The sequence below is a fragment of the Sus scrofa genome, chromosome 4, assembly GCF_054392235.1.
Source record: "Sus scrofa isolate SSC_HxYL_T2T_F1_AM1 chromosome 4, Sscrofa_HxYL_maternal_Yorkshire_Landrace_v2.0, whole genome shotgun sequence".
Lineage (NCBI taxonomy): Eukaryota > Metazoa > Chordata > Mammalia > Artiodactyla > Suidae > Sus > Sus scrofa.
The window spans coordinates 71,919,204-71,935,711 of record NC_139386.1 but is presented as its reverse complement, the minus strand read 5'-3'; the positions used below and the strand labels follow the sequence as shown (position 1 = coordinate 71,935,711).

The following is a 16,508-nucleotide window of genomic DNA, read 5'->3' as shown; positions in this document are numbered from 1 at the left end:
AGATGTCACAGCTCTCTAGAGACATTCAGAGTGGTAGTCTTCTGTGAAAGCCAAGTTTCAGCCATTGACAATTAGTTAAGAAATTTAAAAAGTGGTGTGGGACAAATCAGGTCACTGGGTATTAATTTGTTACCTCTGGTTTCCTGGGTTTAAAATTCTATGACAATGGTGGGAGAACAGCAGAAACTTTTTTTTTTTTTTTTTGTCTTTTTTTGCTATTTCTTTGGGCTGCTTCCGCGGCATATGGAGGTTCCCAGGCTAGGGGTCGAATCGGAGCTGTAGCCACCGGCCTACACCAGAGCCACAGCAACGCGGGATCCGAGCCGCGTCTGCAACCTACACCACAGCTCACGGCAACGCCGGATCGTTAACCCACTGAGCAAGGCCAGGGACCGAACCCGCAACCTCATGGTTCCTAGTCGGATTCGTTAACCACCGCGCCACGACGGGAACTCCCCAGAAACTTGAATAAGGTCCGATTACAATATTATTTCATGGTCATTCCCTATTTTGTTAATTACACTGTGGGAAAAAAAAATATATGCATTTATTTATTTTAAGGAAAACACACTAAAAACTTTGGAGATAGGGGAGGGCATCTTAAATTACCTTCAAAGAATCCATAAAAATGTATGTGGTGAGGTGGGGAAATGAGAGCAAAAGAGGGAGGGTAGAAATAACAAAGCAAATGCAGTAAAAGGATAACAGTGAAGCAAACTTGGTGTGATGCCTAGTTTTATACGTCAATTTGGCTAGGCTATAGAATCTAGTCGTTCAACATTAATCCACATGCTGCTGTGAAGCAATTTTGTAGAGGTGATGAACAAATCTACACTTATGAGTTAAAGCAAAGGTGATCATTCTCTGTAATATGAGTCTAGTCTCATCCCAGCCGTTGAAAGGCCTTAAGGACAAAACAGACTTTCCTGAAGAAGCTGTGCCTACTGACCAAAGCTGCCCAAGACTTTCTAGCCTGACCACTTGTCCTACACGTTTCAAACTCGCCAGCCTCCACAACTGCCTAAGCCAATACCTTGAAATTGTGGTGGGGATAGAGATACATATACTTACATGTATTACATACATGTATTACCCCCCCACACACACACACACCTAAAGAAACAGACACAAATGTAGGTATCTTCTCCATTTCTCTGGTACAACACTGAATGATAAAGATTTTAGTACCATGAAGTGGGTGCTGCTATACTGAACACCTAAAAATGTGGAAGTGGGAGTTCCTACTGTGGCTCAGTAGATTAAGAACCAGATTAGTATCCATGAGGATGTGGGTTTGATCCCTGGCCTCTCTCAGTGGGTTAAGGACCTAGCGTTGCCACAAGCTGTCACAAACTCAGCTCAGATCCAGCGTGGCTATGGCTAAGGGTGTTGACCCCTAGCCTGGGAACTTCCATATGCCTTGGGTATGGCCCTGAAAAGAAAAAAAGAAAAAAAAAAAAAGTGAAAGTGGCTTTGGCTTGGGTAATGGTAGACAGTAGAAGAGTTCTGAGACATATGACAGAAAAAAAACCTCAATTGCCTTGAAGAGACCGTTAACAGAAGTGTGGGCGTTAAACTTAATTCTGGTGAGGATTCTGAAGGAAGTGAAATTCGAGGTAGATAAGCTTCAACCATTCTAAAGAATACATGAACAGAATGCAGAGAGAAACACAGTGAGATCTCAGAAGGAAATCAGGAACATGTTACTGGATACTGGAAGGATGGTGATCCTTGGTGTGAGTAGCAGAAAATTAGGCTCAACTGTATTGTACTACTAAGTAGAAAGCAGAACTTGTAAGTGAGAAACTTGTATAAACAGCTGAGAAGATTTCTAAGCAAAGTGTTGGTGTGGCCGGGTTTTTTCTCGGTGATTAGAAAAATGTAAGAATAAAGAGATGCACTGAGGAAGGAACTGTTAAGCAAAAAACAAACAAACAAACCCCCAAAACAAAAACTAGCACTTCAGATGGGGAATCTTCATCTGTCCCAACTACTAAGACGGGAAGCACACTGTTGGAAAGCAGACTGTGGATAGTGGAGAACTGTCTGCTGCAGAGATTAGATAAGTGACCAGGGCTTCCACTCAAACATCTCAACAGAAGTCAAGAAGAGAGATGGGTTATCTAGGAAGGATTTGTTGATAGTGTGGATTCTCTGGATAGGCACAGGATTCTGAGAACAACAGACCAGTAGAAACCCAGCCTGGACTAAGAGACAGGAAAAAAAGATGAAATGAAGGAAGGCTATCAGGCTTCTGAGATTTGACAGGCAAGAAATGGGCTGAGAGCTCCTTGGCTGCACACATATGGTAACCTTTAAGAAAAGGAAGAACTGGAGTTCCCACTGTGGTGCAGCGGAAATGAATCCAACTAGTATTGATGAAGGTGCGGTTTCCATCCTGGGCCTCGCTCAGTGGATTAAGGATCTGGCGTTGCCAGGCGCTGTGGTGTAGGTCGCAGATGCAGTTTGGATCCTGAGTTGCTGTGGTTGTGCCGTAGGCTGGCAGCTAGAGTTCTAACTGGACCCCTAGCCTGGAAACCTCCATATGCTGCGGTGGTCCTAAAAAGCAAAAAACAAGAACAACAACAAAAAGGAAGAATGATTCAGAGGGCAAAGCTGCAGGACCAGAGGGAGAAGCCATGGGCCTGGAGGGCAGGGCAGAGTATCAGGCCACAGAGATTAACTTTAGGCCTTGAAACTTAATGAATTTGCCCTCCTGGGTTTTAAACTTGCTTATTAGAACCAGTGACCCTTTTATTTTTTCCAAATTTTCCCTTTTAGAATAAGAATGTTTGTCCTATGCTTGTACATCATTGTATTTTACAAGCAGATAAATTTGTTTTCTAAGTTCAAAGTTCCACAGATGAAATTTTGCTCCAGAACAGACTACATACAACTGATACGGATGACTTAGATGATTAAGATTTAGAACTTTTGATATGATGATATTTAGATGAGATTTTGGACTTTGTGCTGATGCTACAGATTGAGATTTTGGGGGATGCTAGGATGGAGTAAATGTCTTTCATCTAAAGACAGACATGAATTTGTGGGCACCAGAGAGTAGACTGTAATGGGTTAAACAGTGGCCCCCAAAAAGTGAGTTCAAGCTCTAACCTTTGGTACTTATGAAAACTATACGGAAACAGGGTCTTTAAAGTTAAGGATCTTGAGATGAGGCCATTCTGACTTCAGGGCGAACCCTAAATCTAACAACCAGTCCTTCAAAGAGAAAGGAGAGATAGGTTTGACACACAGAGCTATGTAAAGATGGAGGCGAGAACGGAACGATGGATGCATGCACAAGCCAAGGAACGCCCAGGGTTGTCAGAGTCATGAGAAGCTGGAAGAAGCGAAGGAGGATTCTCCCCGAGCACCTTGGGAGGGAATGTGGCCCTGCTGATGGCTTTAGTTCGCACCTATGGCCTCCAGAACCATGAGAGAATAAATTTCTATTGTTTTAAGCTGCTAACTCTGTAGTAATTTGTAATGGCAGACCTATGAAATAAATAATGCCAGGTGAAGAAGGGTATAATAGAATTCTTTATACTGCTTTTGTAACTTTCCTTTAAGGTGAAATTATATCCAAATTCAAAGTTTAAATAGAATAAAGAAGGGTATAATAGAATTCTTTATACTGCTTTTGTAACTTTCCTTTAAGGTGAAATTATATCCAAATTCAAAGTTTAAATAGAATAATATCCAATAGTATCTTCAGCTTCGTATGTAAATCTGTATATAATCTGGCACCTGCCTCTTGCACTCTTGAAATCATTTTACTCTGTATCTCAGATCATCTATATTTTATGCCATCTTTTAAAAAGGGCTGAGCTCATATAAAAGAACTTGCCAATAGTAAAATTACAACAAACAGTTAAATAATTTTAAATATACTTTATTTATTAAAACTTACCAACTGTTTTTCATTCACAGGAGACAGAGGTGGGGGAGCAGTTTCTCCAGAAGCGGGGCGCCAGGTCAAGAGCCTTTAAAATACCAAATCACACCAATCACTCAAGAGTGTGAAACATGCCACATCCAACATAATTTGTAATAAAATGAATTGGGAAGAAAGTCCAAGTTGTCCTACAAATGATCTAAGACTCTGTTTTAGTTTCCTCATCAGTTAAAAACTCCACTCTAACTCAACTCCAAACTCATCCTTTAAAAAAAAGATAACTGAAAAATATAGTTTTTACAAATAAATTTTCCTTAGATTACAACATTTACAATAACAAAAATAAATTCTGAGGTTGTTGTTGTTTTCCCCCAATTCAGAACCACTGTTTGGTCTAATCTGGGTGAATAAAATGTTACAAAAATCACTGCGCTATGACCCAAATTTTAGATACTCAGACTAAAGACTCTAGTTTATAAAAATTTAATTCATGTATTTATTATGGCTTTGAGTTTTATTTTTAATAAATACAAATTTATAGAACATTGGTCTATTTTAAAAAGGATTTCCTTTATGAGAAATCACTGATTACTATCAAACCTTTTATGTCCATCATTCCATATACAAATATAAGGTTGTATTAAAATCTTCTTACGCATGTGGGATTGTGGTTTTGAAGATATCCAGTGTGCAGTTACAAGTTTTATCCCAGATTTCTAGGGTAAATTTTTCACCGTTCAGAATAACAACGTTCTCTAAGCAGTTTGTACCAGATCGTGCTAACTGTTCATTGTCTAGGAAAGAAAAGAACAATTCATTTGTGTATTACCAGGGTCCCATTGAACACTCTGGGTCACTATCTAGTAAGACCTACCTTGCTGCACACACCAGTAGAGCTGGGCAAAAATGTCATCCAGAAGCACATCGCTGAGCACTTCCAAATACTGGGTGAACACATCACAGATGGCATAGAGAGCATGATTGCAAGTCGTTGTCATCCACTCAGCTTTCTAGGGGAGAAACAGTCATTAAATCAAAATAAGACCAATTATCAACTGCCAGAATTTCAAAAGAAACAGGTCTGCATATTTAAAATGTAAGCCTGTCCACGTTCCTTTCAGAGCACTTAATTCCCTCCAGAGTATTACATTCATTTCAACTTCCTATATGGTATCTCTTCATTATCATATAAGCATCTATGTATGAAATAACCATTTTCTGCACTGATTATAAAAAACCAGCACTGCACTGTCTTGCTATTAATGCTATGACTTTTCAAACAATTGGCACCAATAACAACAGCTGCCCTGCTTCAGAATATGGCAGAACATGAAAGAAGAAGAGGAAGGAAATGGTAAGAATTTATTCGAATGGAGTTAATATAGGTTTAAAATAAGACTGGCTTAAGTAGTTTCTTTATTTTCCTCAAATGGCCTAATCTGGATTGATACTTTTTATACATGGTTTTGTGCCAGTGCATAAACATATGTCAACTAAGAGGCTTTAATTAAGAGTCTACTTATACATCTAAAGTAATATTTTGTGCCGATCAGAGAGGCCCCCCAAATTTGCATTTAATATACTATCTGGGACAAAACACGGGGCCTGAGGTTCCTTCCCCACATGTACTGAAATGCATACTGTAACTGGTCTGTAGTAAAAGAGACTGAAATAAATAAATAAAACACTATGTATTTTTTATTCAATTCAGATTAAGAAGGCACTATGAATACTAAGAAGAGCTACAATATTAATTTTAAATATTAAAATGAGGAAAAGATACTGGAAGTTCAACAAAAACACTGAAAAAAACCAATTCATTTACTCAGTTCTACCCCCAAATCACACTGTTTATAAAGACATACTATTATTTAAGTGCCTTAAAATTTTTTTCTAGTATTTTTTCTGTTCATTGTGCTTAATCTGAAATACTGAGCGAAAAAGAACCTTTTGGCTTTACTTTGTTAAATGAAAATCTCATATTCTCTTACCTCTGTCTGCTGTTCTGGCAATTTCATGTTATCAAAGATTCTGAAAACAATTCTAAATAAATCCTGCCACCAATGTTTTTCATAAGTATGGCCGTAAGTTTTCATGATTTCAAACATTACTGTTAAACCCCTAAAAGGATAAAACATAATTAGGAAAGCTATAATATGGAAAAAGTATACCATAGCAAAATTCCCCTCCTAAAATAGTTTTTATAGTTCACACAGTTATTGAACACAAAGTTTAAAACCGGTTTTAAACTAACATATTATACTGAGCTGTAAAAAATTTACATTGTAGAATAGGTTTCTTTAGGTGAGTTACTTAGGAAAAAACTCCAAAGGCCTTGGCCTTAAAATTTTTTCTTTTGCTTTTCTTTCACTCCTAACCTATCACTTCAGCATTTTAAAACTGTAAATGGAATTAGAGACAGAAAGATCATCATTTGGGTGAATATTAATTTTATGGCACTGTGGCCACAGAAGAAAATATATGATACCAGCCTAAGAATAAAAATTAGATTTTGGAAAACCGATTTCAAGAGCTGTAAGAATTTACCACTCTAACTACTCATTTCAAATCCTCAGACTAAAGGTTTTATAAAACGAATCCACTAAAACGCTCATGTGGGTATTGTGCCTGTTCCCTGCTCCACCTCAGGAGCTGAGCTTCACGTCACACAGGAGGCTCTCAGGGAGGTATTCGCTGAATGAATCAACTGCTTAGTATCCCATCCATTCTCTTCTGGGTAAGTCTTACAACTCAAACTTAAAATTGCCTTCTGATTCCTTACTATCTTTCTTGAAATAATGCCTTCATTTAACTATTAAAAAGCTTGATCTGGAGTTCCTATCATGGCTCAGTGTTAATGAATCTGCCTACTATCCATGAGGATGCAGGTTTGATACCTAGCTTTGCTCAGTGAGTTAAGGATGTGGTGTCATCGTGAGCTGTGGTGTAGGTTGTAGATGCTGCTTGAATCTGGTGTTGCTGTGGTTGTGGCATAGGCCAGCAGCTACAGCTCCAATTCAACCCCTAGCCTGAGAACCTCCATATGCCATGGGTGAGGCCCTAAAAGAGACTAACAAACAAAACAAAACAAAAGCTTGATCTTCTCTCTGCATGTTAATTTTTTCTGGCAAAATATAGGTATCCTTCCACTTAGAAAAGGTTTATATTACCAAAAGTCTGATGGTAAGCCAGAACAAAATTTCCTCTGAAACGTTCCTTAAGGACTGGTACATGTATACATGGTCTAGCTCATTTGCTGCTCTGCTGCCCCCAGGCCTAGTACATGTCTGGTACATAGTTAGCCCTAAGCAAGTATTTGTTAAATGGATGTGTAAAATAACATTACAGTAGTTCAGTCCTATGGCAAATTCAAGGCAGTTTATTTGATCTGTAAGATACCTAACATGTAAAGGGAAAAGTAAAACTATAGTAAAGGAATTTTCTATGGAAGAAACACACTGTCTCTTCCCTAGGAGAACCCTGTGGGAGTCCTATTATTTCTCCTAAAATGGAACAAGGCTCCCTCTTCCTTCCACTCTGAGTAACTGGATGCTAACTCCTATAGTTGGGGTGAGGGGGTATGAAAAATCTGTTTCTCATTGGGGAAATAACTTTAAAAGAAGAAGAAGAAGAAGAAGAAGAAGAAGAAGAAGAAGAAAAGAAAACTCTATTTCTTCCAGGTCCCCAAAGGAAACACAGATCCACAGAGGCTTCCAAGGATTTATACAGCTGAGGAAGTTTTGCTAAATACTTAAGTTGCTGGTGTAGGGAAAAAGAATATGTGGGACTCTGGGTTAATTACTTAACCCTAAATCTACAGAGTTTTGAGGGACTCAAATGAGAATGCACGTGAAAGTATCTTGTAACTAGTGTGTTACACAAGTCAGAGAGTTGCACTTTTAAGTGTAATCTAAAGAACTGCCCTTACAAATTCTGGAATGAGGCAGGAAATCAAAGCTATCTCTGAACAAAGTTTACTCATACTTTTCCTCACCTCTACCATGGTTTCTCTTCTTCATAACTAAACCCATCCATAATCTGAACACACAATCTGAGAAGCAAGGCAGCATGGTCCCTGTCAAGGACAGACTAAAAGGCTAAGAAAGCAGGTAGGTCCTGTGCCAAAGAGATCTCTACAAATCACAAGGGAAGGGAGGGGTGCTGAGTTTATATGACTTGTCAGTTATGACATGTTAACTGCTCTACTGAGGTGGCTGGACATTCAAAAGCCATATATCTAAATAATTCAGACTTATATCAACTGGGGGCTACTGAATTACATCAAGTTTCCCAACAGGTCCACTGACAAAAATTCCTCAATGCTTATTAACTGAAATAAAATGTCCTATGTTCTCATGACTACTATGACAAGTCCCTAGGATTGAGTCCAATTTTGGATTATTTTCTATTTCACGAAAATCTGTTATAATCTGTTATAACACTATAAAAACGAAAAATTTCTTAGGCTATGAAACAACCTTGCCTGGGGATAGGTCTGATTCTGGCATAAGGAGAGGAAGGAGAGATTCATTCTTTCATTACATTCTATCATTGATTTGCTACAAGTCTGTAACACAGGGTGAGCAAAACTATACTATGGGATTGATATGAACTCTAACAAATTCCTATCAAGTTCTGACAACCATGTGGAGTATGTGCTGAGCGCCTGCCTGGTTACTTAATGGACTGGATATTCACAGAGATCTTTTATTAAGAATACATTTTTGAAAGAGTTCAGTTCTTTGTGAACAGGTCTACTACATTATTCAAAACTATAGTACTGTCCAGTCTTCAAAGAGAAATGGTTCTTTACCTAAAATCCACCAAAGATATACATTTAGAAATTCTTTGATTATTCATCAGAAAAAAAAAATTAAATCTGCCACGAACTTCAATTTCTGGTTGGAAACAAATGTATGAAAAGACAGCATGTGTAAATTAATAACATAGAATCTAAAACTCAAAGTAGGCCATGATCAAATTTTAAGGAAAAGTAATTTATTTCTACTTTTTTAAATTTGGCTGTGCCCGATGCATGTGGCAATTTCCAAGCCAGTGACTGAACCCATGCTGCAGTAATGCTGAGCCACAGCAGTGATAACGCTGGATCCTTAAGCTACTGAGCCAGAAAGGAATTCCTTATTTCCATTTTTATTGTTGTTCTACTTGACATATTTTAAAATCTGCCTATCTAATAATTACTATCTATCTATATCTATAGATATATTTTTTTTAAGGGCTGTACATGTCTGCATATGAAAGTTCTCAGACTAGGGGTTAAATTGGATCTGCAGCTGCTGTCCTATGCCATAGCAATGTGGGATCCGAGCCACGTCTGCAACCTACATCACAGTTCATGACAACGCCAGATCCTTAACCCACTGAGCAAGGCCAGGAATCAAACCTGTGTCCTCAAGGATTCTAGCTGGGTTCATTACCACTGAGCCACAACAAGAACTCCTAATTATTACTGTATTTAATAAAATTGAACTTCTGTTCACATAAGTTAATTTGATTAAAGTTGAAATAAGCCTTTCAAAATTTTAATTACAAATACTGATTGTTACCTGGTTCTTACATCTAATTTGCATCTGTTGATGATACAGGATAACTCAAAGAGAATTGGGAACCATCCTCGCACCCACACCCTGTCTTCAGGTGCTACATTCATGTCATCACTTGTGTATTCCTTGAAAGCCTTCAAGAAGAAAGATGGGTTTATTAAAGGCAAAAAATAATACCTATACATTAAACACATTATTTTGTCAAAAATTTAAAAAAAATACTTTACAAATAAAAAGTGAGCAACTTGATAAACTTATAAAAAGATGAAGATTACAACTGCCTATAGAGAGCACTGGACTAGAATCCAAAAGTTGGTTTCAGCTTCAACTGTCACCAGCTTTCTACATTATTCAGGTTTCCATTTTTATCATTTAAATGGGTATGACTGCAGCCATGCCACCACACTGGGCAGGTGTGAAGATCAGATGAGTAAACTTATATAAGAAGCACTAAATAATACTCCATAGATCCCTCTCAGTATGTAGTAAAAATCTATGAAGCATCACTTCTCCTTATGATAGTTACAAAGACAGACTGAGATATACAAGTCATAGCTGACAGCCAAGTTGCCAACTCAACATTTAACTTCAGTGCTTAAGCCTAAACTCATTCACAGACAGTCAACTTCAGTGCTGCAGAGCATGACAGGCTAGAAATAGTACAGGTAATGTCTAAAAACATAGGCCTGGGTTCAAATCCTAGGTCTCCTTTGCTATCCTGCAACCAGGGGTACATTTTTTAACTTCTTTGCACCTCAGATCCCTTATCTACTTGGGGCTATAACACAACCTAACCCATAAAGCTGTTACAGAAAATTTAAAAAGTTAATACATGTGCAACACTCAAAAAAATATCTGACAAACTGAGTCACCATGCTGCACAGTAGAAGAACAAAATTGTATTGGGGAAATAACTATTAAAAAAATAACAGTAACAAAAAAATGTAAAAAAAAAATACCTGACTTCAATAAATATAACCTTAACTCAGAATCAAGCTCAATTTTAAAAAACAAATGCTTCATATCTCAATTCCCAAATTGATCTCACAATGGAAATAAATGCTCAGTAAAACTGTTTACTAAACAGTGGTATACCTGAGGTCTATCAGACACATATTTTGCACAATGACGAATAAGTCGAATTGCTTCCATACTTGTGTCTGGGAAAGCTGCATTGCACGCAAATTCAGACAAACATTTCACTGCATCCTGGAAAGAATCAATGGTCGCTGGAAAGTGTTTTTCAAATACAAGGGCTATAAGGGAGAAAAATATTATCAAAATAATTACCATTTTTCAATTATTCTTAATTGTACCCCATATACAGCAACCTCTAGATATAATGGATACTTCTTAAAGATTAAGAGTTTTGATGTCCAACAGACATGGGTTCAAAAGTCTATCTTGACCAGTTACTTGACTACCCTTAGTGGGGACAGGACAATGGGTCTGTGTTTTGTTTATACTATAAACCCAGCACCTAATAGAGTGACTGGTACACAGTAGAAATAAAATCAATGGTTGTTGAGTGAATATACAAAATTATGTTTCATCTCTCTGTATCTGAGTTTCTTAATTTATAAAATGCAGATAATGATACCCAGAGGGTAATGGTAAGCACAAAATAAAATGTAAGTAAAGTGCTTATTAGCACAACTTTTCATTCAAACAAGCACTCAATAAATGACAGTTATGACGATGTCATTATTCTTGATGGTGGTGATGAGGGTGGTCATCTTCATCGTCTAGACAGACAGGCTTAATTTATATCCTTGGTATTTCATTCTTCCTTAAAGTCAAAGGAGACAGCATGGTGCAGTGGTCACACACAAAAGCTGTGCCTTAACACTCTGACTTTGCATCTCAATTCCCACTCACAAATTTTGTGCCTTTAGACAAATTATTTAACCTCACTGGGCCTGAATTTCCTCATCTATTAAAAAAAGTACAGTAAAAATCTATCTATTGCAAAGATTAAGAAAATACATGCAAAGTGCTTACAGTGCTTACCATATTGTAAACCTTCAATAAAAGTTAACTACAGCATTATAATAATGATAATAATAGCACTATTTACTCTGCTTCTACAGGCAAAACTTGGTAAACTTAAAGCCCATAACAGGCCTATAATCTTACACTTGAATTATCTTCTGAACACATTAAAATTTGTTTTTTTAACTTGAACATTGCTAGGAGAATACTCACTGACAATATGCCCCGTGGTTTGGAATGCAAGTTCAACTATGCTTTCATCTTGATCGGAGGCGGCTAGATGAAATACAGAGAAAATGTTCTTCCATCCAGACCGAATGTTAGCAGCCTGAGAATTAACCATCTGTGCTATACACCGTACAACCATATCTCGAATTGTTGGAGACCTAAAATATTAATATAATTGCTTGGATAAAACTCATCAGTTTTTGTTTTCCTTTCTCCTTTTTTTTTTTTTTCCCCTTCTGTGGAAAATAATAAAGTGTTTTTCTGATATTAAGCAATTCAACAAATATAATACCTGTTCCGTTTCATTATATGTTCAAAAGGCCTTAAGAAATCCTTTTGGAATCTGAAATTAGCAAGCTCCCCTTTCTCTAAGAACTTCATTGACAACTGCCTCAAGGAGTCTACTGCAAAAATAGCTACGTCTTCATTAGGATTACAGCCAACCTGTAACAGCAACACAAACACAGGGTGCTAGTGTCAGCAGTAAAAATTGATAATTCTTTACTTTTGCTTTAGAAAAAATAAACAATTAATAGCATAGGCAGCTAAACTCAAAGATTCTCCATAGAGCACTAAGTCTGTTAATAATATTTTCAACAAAAATAACATATTTTAACTAAAATTTCAAAACCTAGAGTCATTATTTCTCAAAGAAAAAATAGGACTCAAAAGAGTTTTGCTGTATTTAATTACAAAAAAAATGTAGTGAAAAACTGCTTGGAAAGGAAAAAGGTCTCAGATTATGATAAGGAAAATTAATCAACAAAAATTATTACAAATTAAGTAAATCCTATGATTACTCGAATACCTTATTAAAATGATCTCCAATAACTTCCCAAATTCGAGACCACTGCAATCTTATTCTCCCCATGTTGTAATATGATATTTCTACTATTTTCTGTAGACTAAACATTCTTGGATGTGTAGTGGAAAGTAATTCATCCATAGACACAGCACAGAGCCAACGGACAAAATCCACTAGAATATAAACAGATTAAAGAGTTTTAAAGAGTTTTTTTAGGGTTAACTTTCAAGGCTCTGGGCACAAAGTCAGTTTATAAGTGGAGTAAGAGTAAATGGACATACTTACCAATAGCATTTCCATCTAGCCTTGTTGATCCTGTAAATATTCTAAAGGAAAAAACATAATTCAAAAATTTATAAGGTCTCACTTCTAATGCATCAATTCAAAAGTAAGTAGCCTAAGGTACTGACTACTTTTATCTGTTTTAAATGAACAACAACAACAACAAACCAGGTAATCAAATGAATATTTCTTATCATATAGTTTAGTAATAAGTACAGTTTGGATGTTCCTCCCTCCCTCCTTTGCACTAAATGACATACCACATTATGAACACATTACTGTAATTCTATTATTAAGGTAAGTGTCTTATGAGAGTCTGAGAATAAGAAAAATATTAATTTGTAAAACAATGGGCATACACAAAATAGAAGATTTTTCAATTTTCCTGAAGATTTACTAGCATTAAACATGTTCCTAAAATGAAGACTTCTATTTTATTTTTACATGTAATGTACATTTGATTAAAAAACTCATTATGGGCATTCCTGCTGCGGCTCAGCAGTAACAAACCTAACTAGTATCCATGAGGATGTGGGTTCAATCCCTGGCCCTGCTCAGGAGGTTAAGGATCTGTGTTGCTATGACCTGCAGTATAGATCATAGATGCAACTGAGATCTGGCATGGCTGTGGCTGTTGTGTAGGCCAGTAGCTATAACTCTGATTAGACGCAGCCTGGGAACTTCCATATGCCACAAGTAAAGCCCTAAAAAGAAAAGAGAGGGAAAAACAAAACAAAACAAAAAAACACCAAAAAAAGAAGAAAAAACCCCAAAAAGCCTCATTATGTTAAATTACAAGTGATTAACAGAACCCTGTAGATAGTCTCCAACATTTTAACCAGCAAGTGGCTAAAGTGACTTTTCTTAGAGCATTCAAATAGTTAGAGTTAAGCTTTGCCTTGCCTTCTTCACTGAGCACTTTTCTGTTTCTAAGTTTCATAAAAAATTTCAGGATAAGTGTATCAATCCTCTTATTTTAAAGTCTGTATTTTTATCCATGACTTGAGTTTGTAACCAATGGTTTGATCTGACTTCCAGGATGAACTGCTATTCAACTTAAAACATAATAATAGGATTTGCACACACAAAAAAGGAAGCCTCAAAGGGAGGAGCAGGTCAAATATTAAACTTAGGAATAAAAGTAATCATGGTAACAGTAACAGCTACCAACAATCACAGGGTGAGTACTAACGTAAGTGCTTTAAAAATATCCTCACTCATGTAATCACAAATACCCTGAAATGTATCTACTCTAATACTTTCAATTTTATCAACATAAAAACTGAGACACAAAGATATTGAATAACTTTCTGGAAGTCACAGGACTAGTAAATGCTAGAGCCAAGATTCAAACCAGGACCTATAGACTCTAGAGTCCACCCCATAACAACTTTGCTACTCTGCCTCACACCTACCTGAGGAAAACATAATTTAAATACACTTTAGTTTTTTCCTATCACAGCAATCTAAATGTTATGAGTATCATGATGTTTCAACCTCAATGCCTTTGAACGTCTATGTGTCCTGGCAATGACTATCAAAAACAAGACAGGAAAAACGGCTTAAAAACTGACAATGCCGTAACTCAGGATCTGATCTCCTGCCAAAGGGCCACCTTGAGATTTCCTACATCGCTCTTGTCAGTAGAACAATTCAAAAATGTGACTGAAAAAACACAATCTGGGGGGGGGAAGTTAGAGTAACAGGGCCCAATTTAATCAAGTGGTTAGACTGGATCCAGAAATTAAAAACATACAAGGCCTATAAACCTCTTACATGAACAAAAATGAGAATTGCTAGACTATGCATTATCAACGTCATTAGCTGTTTCTCCAACTAGAGGTATTCTCGTGGAAAGCAAGAGCTATTAAAAACCATACCACAAAGAAAAGTCAAAACTAAATAGTACAGTGGAAATGACAGGACAAGAAACAAACAAACAAACAAACAAAAAACCAAAAAAAGTATATATGTATTTTTTAACCTGAGAAGGAAGCAAATGACAAAGAGTATAGAGTAAAGAAGAGAAGTAGAGATGGGGATTATGCAACTCCAGGGGAAGAAAGCAACGAATCCTCCACAGGAGGTGAGATGGTGAACAACAAAGGCAACCAGGACAGAGAGTATCATCAGCCAACAGAGAGGTTCTGCCGGCCCAGGTGGCAGTGGAAGGTAGGGGAGCATGCCTCCTGGGAAAGGGCATCCAGATTCCTACTCACTTTGGAAGCCTCTGAGGGGTCACTCTACTTCTGATAATGCTCCACTAAAGATAAGCCATAAAGTAGAGTACAGCAGTCTGTGGAGGCATTTAGAGTTAAGCCTTAATAGCCTTAATATACTAGGACAGGAGAACAGAGCTATGTTTCACAAAAGCAGTCTATGCCATGGATCCTGCATGTCCTATATGAAAAGCAAAGGACAGAAGCATGAGAATCTGCATGCTAAAAGACATGCCCTGAAAAGTATGAGCAGGAAAAAAAAAATTTGATAGATTACTAATTCATCCATATTATGAGAGCACTGCAATAATGCAAAAAAAAAAAAAGGATAAAATGTGCAAATTCTAGATCAAATAAACTTTAAGCTGTATGCAACACACTGGCAGACTAAATTACCGTATATGTAAAAAGTTTTCATACTGAAAATATCAGAGGTTAACGTTTATTGCTTAGACCCAGCTGAAAGATATTTATAAGCAAACACAGTGGGGGTGGTAGAGCTGTACATATTTTCCTCACAGGTGACAGAGATGTTCCAAAATGTGAGATGGGTCAGTATAAAACTAGATCTGGCATGCTTAAAAAACAATAAAAGTTAAAACTATGGTGCTAAATAACTGTTTTTTTAACTTTCAGAGGTAAATCATTGGTGGATAAAATCTACTCCTGCATACTTTAGTAATACTCACAAAATTGGTCCAGTTTCACAATGACTACTGTTACCCTAGCAAATCCTAGAGGTTCTGGTACTCCAGATTAAAGTGCCCTATATCCTCCTAAATTCTCATAATACAGAATTCCAAATACAAAAGTGGAGACAATTAGAAAATTTTACCATCTTAAGGCTTTTGATGTAACCACATGTTTTTCTATTAAGAAACAGAAGCTATAAATAATTAAGCAAAGAATTATTTTCATTTTTCATGTTTAGTTCTTATACTTGCCCTAAGAGATTCTTCAGAACAATAGGCCTAAGGACAGAAAAATGACATATTTTTGTCAGGATGATCCCAGACAATATTCTCACCACTGTAACGAATACCGGGGTTACCTCAGTGACTTAGCTTATGGACTAGATTCAGAATATTACACATGAGAATCAACTCAGATACTCAGAAAGGAATTCAGGAGAAAATGAGAAAGTGATATGCACCACACAAGAATAATATAATCTTACAACAAACCAAAGATGTAACTTTTTTTTTTTTTTTTTTTTGGTCTTTTTGCCTTTTCTAAGGCCACTTCCTGTAGCATATGGAGGTTCCCAGGATGGGGGTCTAATTGGAGCTACGCCGGCCTACGCCAGAGCCACAGCAACTCCAGATCCAAGCCGCGTCTGTGACCTACACCACAGCTCACGGCAACGCTGGATCCTTAACCCACTGAGCAAGGCCAGGAATCAAACCTGCAACCTCATGGTTCCTAATCGGATTCGTTAACCACTGCGCCACGACGGGAATTCCAAGATGTAACTTTTAATGACTTCACTATAAGGTAATTTCTCTCTCTTTTTAGGGCCA

The 16,508-nt window shown here is 37.1% G+C and overlaps 1 protein-coding gene across 7 annotated transcripts in view; it reads right to left on the bottom strand.

Moving 5' to 3' along the window:
- ARFGEF1 (ADP ribosylation factor guanine nucleotide exchange factor 1) overlaps nucleotides 1-16,508 on the bottom strand; it is a 147,712-nt gene that overhangs the window by 20,393 nt on the left and 110,811 nt on the right. For all 7 annotated transcript variants that reach the window (XR_002343274.2, XR_014843708.1, XR_014843709.1 and 4 more), the window contains 10 exons: nucleotides 12,773-12,813; nucleotides 12,491-12,660; nucleotides 11,975-12,126; nucleotides 11,668-11,840; nucleotides 10,558-10,718; nucleotides 9,466-9,596; nucleotides 5,890-6,019; nucleotides 4,773-4,908; nucleotides 4,554-4,692; nucleotides 3,914-3,986 (listed from right to left, as the gene is read on the bottom strand). Coding sequence is in view for 4 of the 7 variants with exons in the window: in XM_001928010.8 (XP_001928045.2) it covers nucleotides 3,914-3,986; nucleotides 4,554-4,692; nucleotides 4,773-4,908; nucleotides 5,890-6,019; nucleotides 9,466-9,596; nucleotides 10,558-10,718; nucleotides 11,668-11,840; nucleotides 11,975-12,126; nucleotides 12,491-12,660; nucleotides 12,773-12,813 (1,306 nt within the window). In the remaining 3 variants the exon portion in view is untranslated. The remainder of the gene's footprint in view (nucleotides 1-3,913; nucleotides 3,987-4,553; nucleotides 4,693-4,772; nucleotides 4,909-5,889; nucleotides 6,020-9,465; nucleotides 9,597-10,557; nucleotides 10,719-11,667; nucleotides 11,841-11,974; nucleotides 12,127-12,490; nucleotides 12,661-12,772; nucleotides 12,814-16,508) is intronic.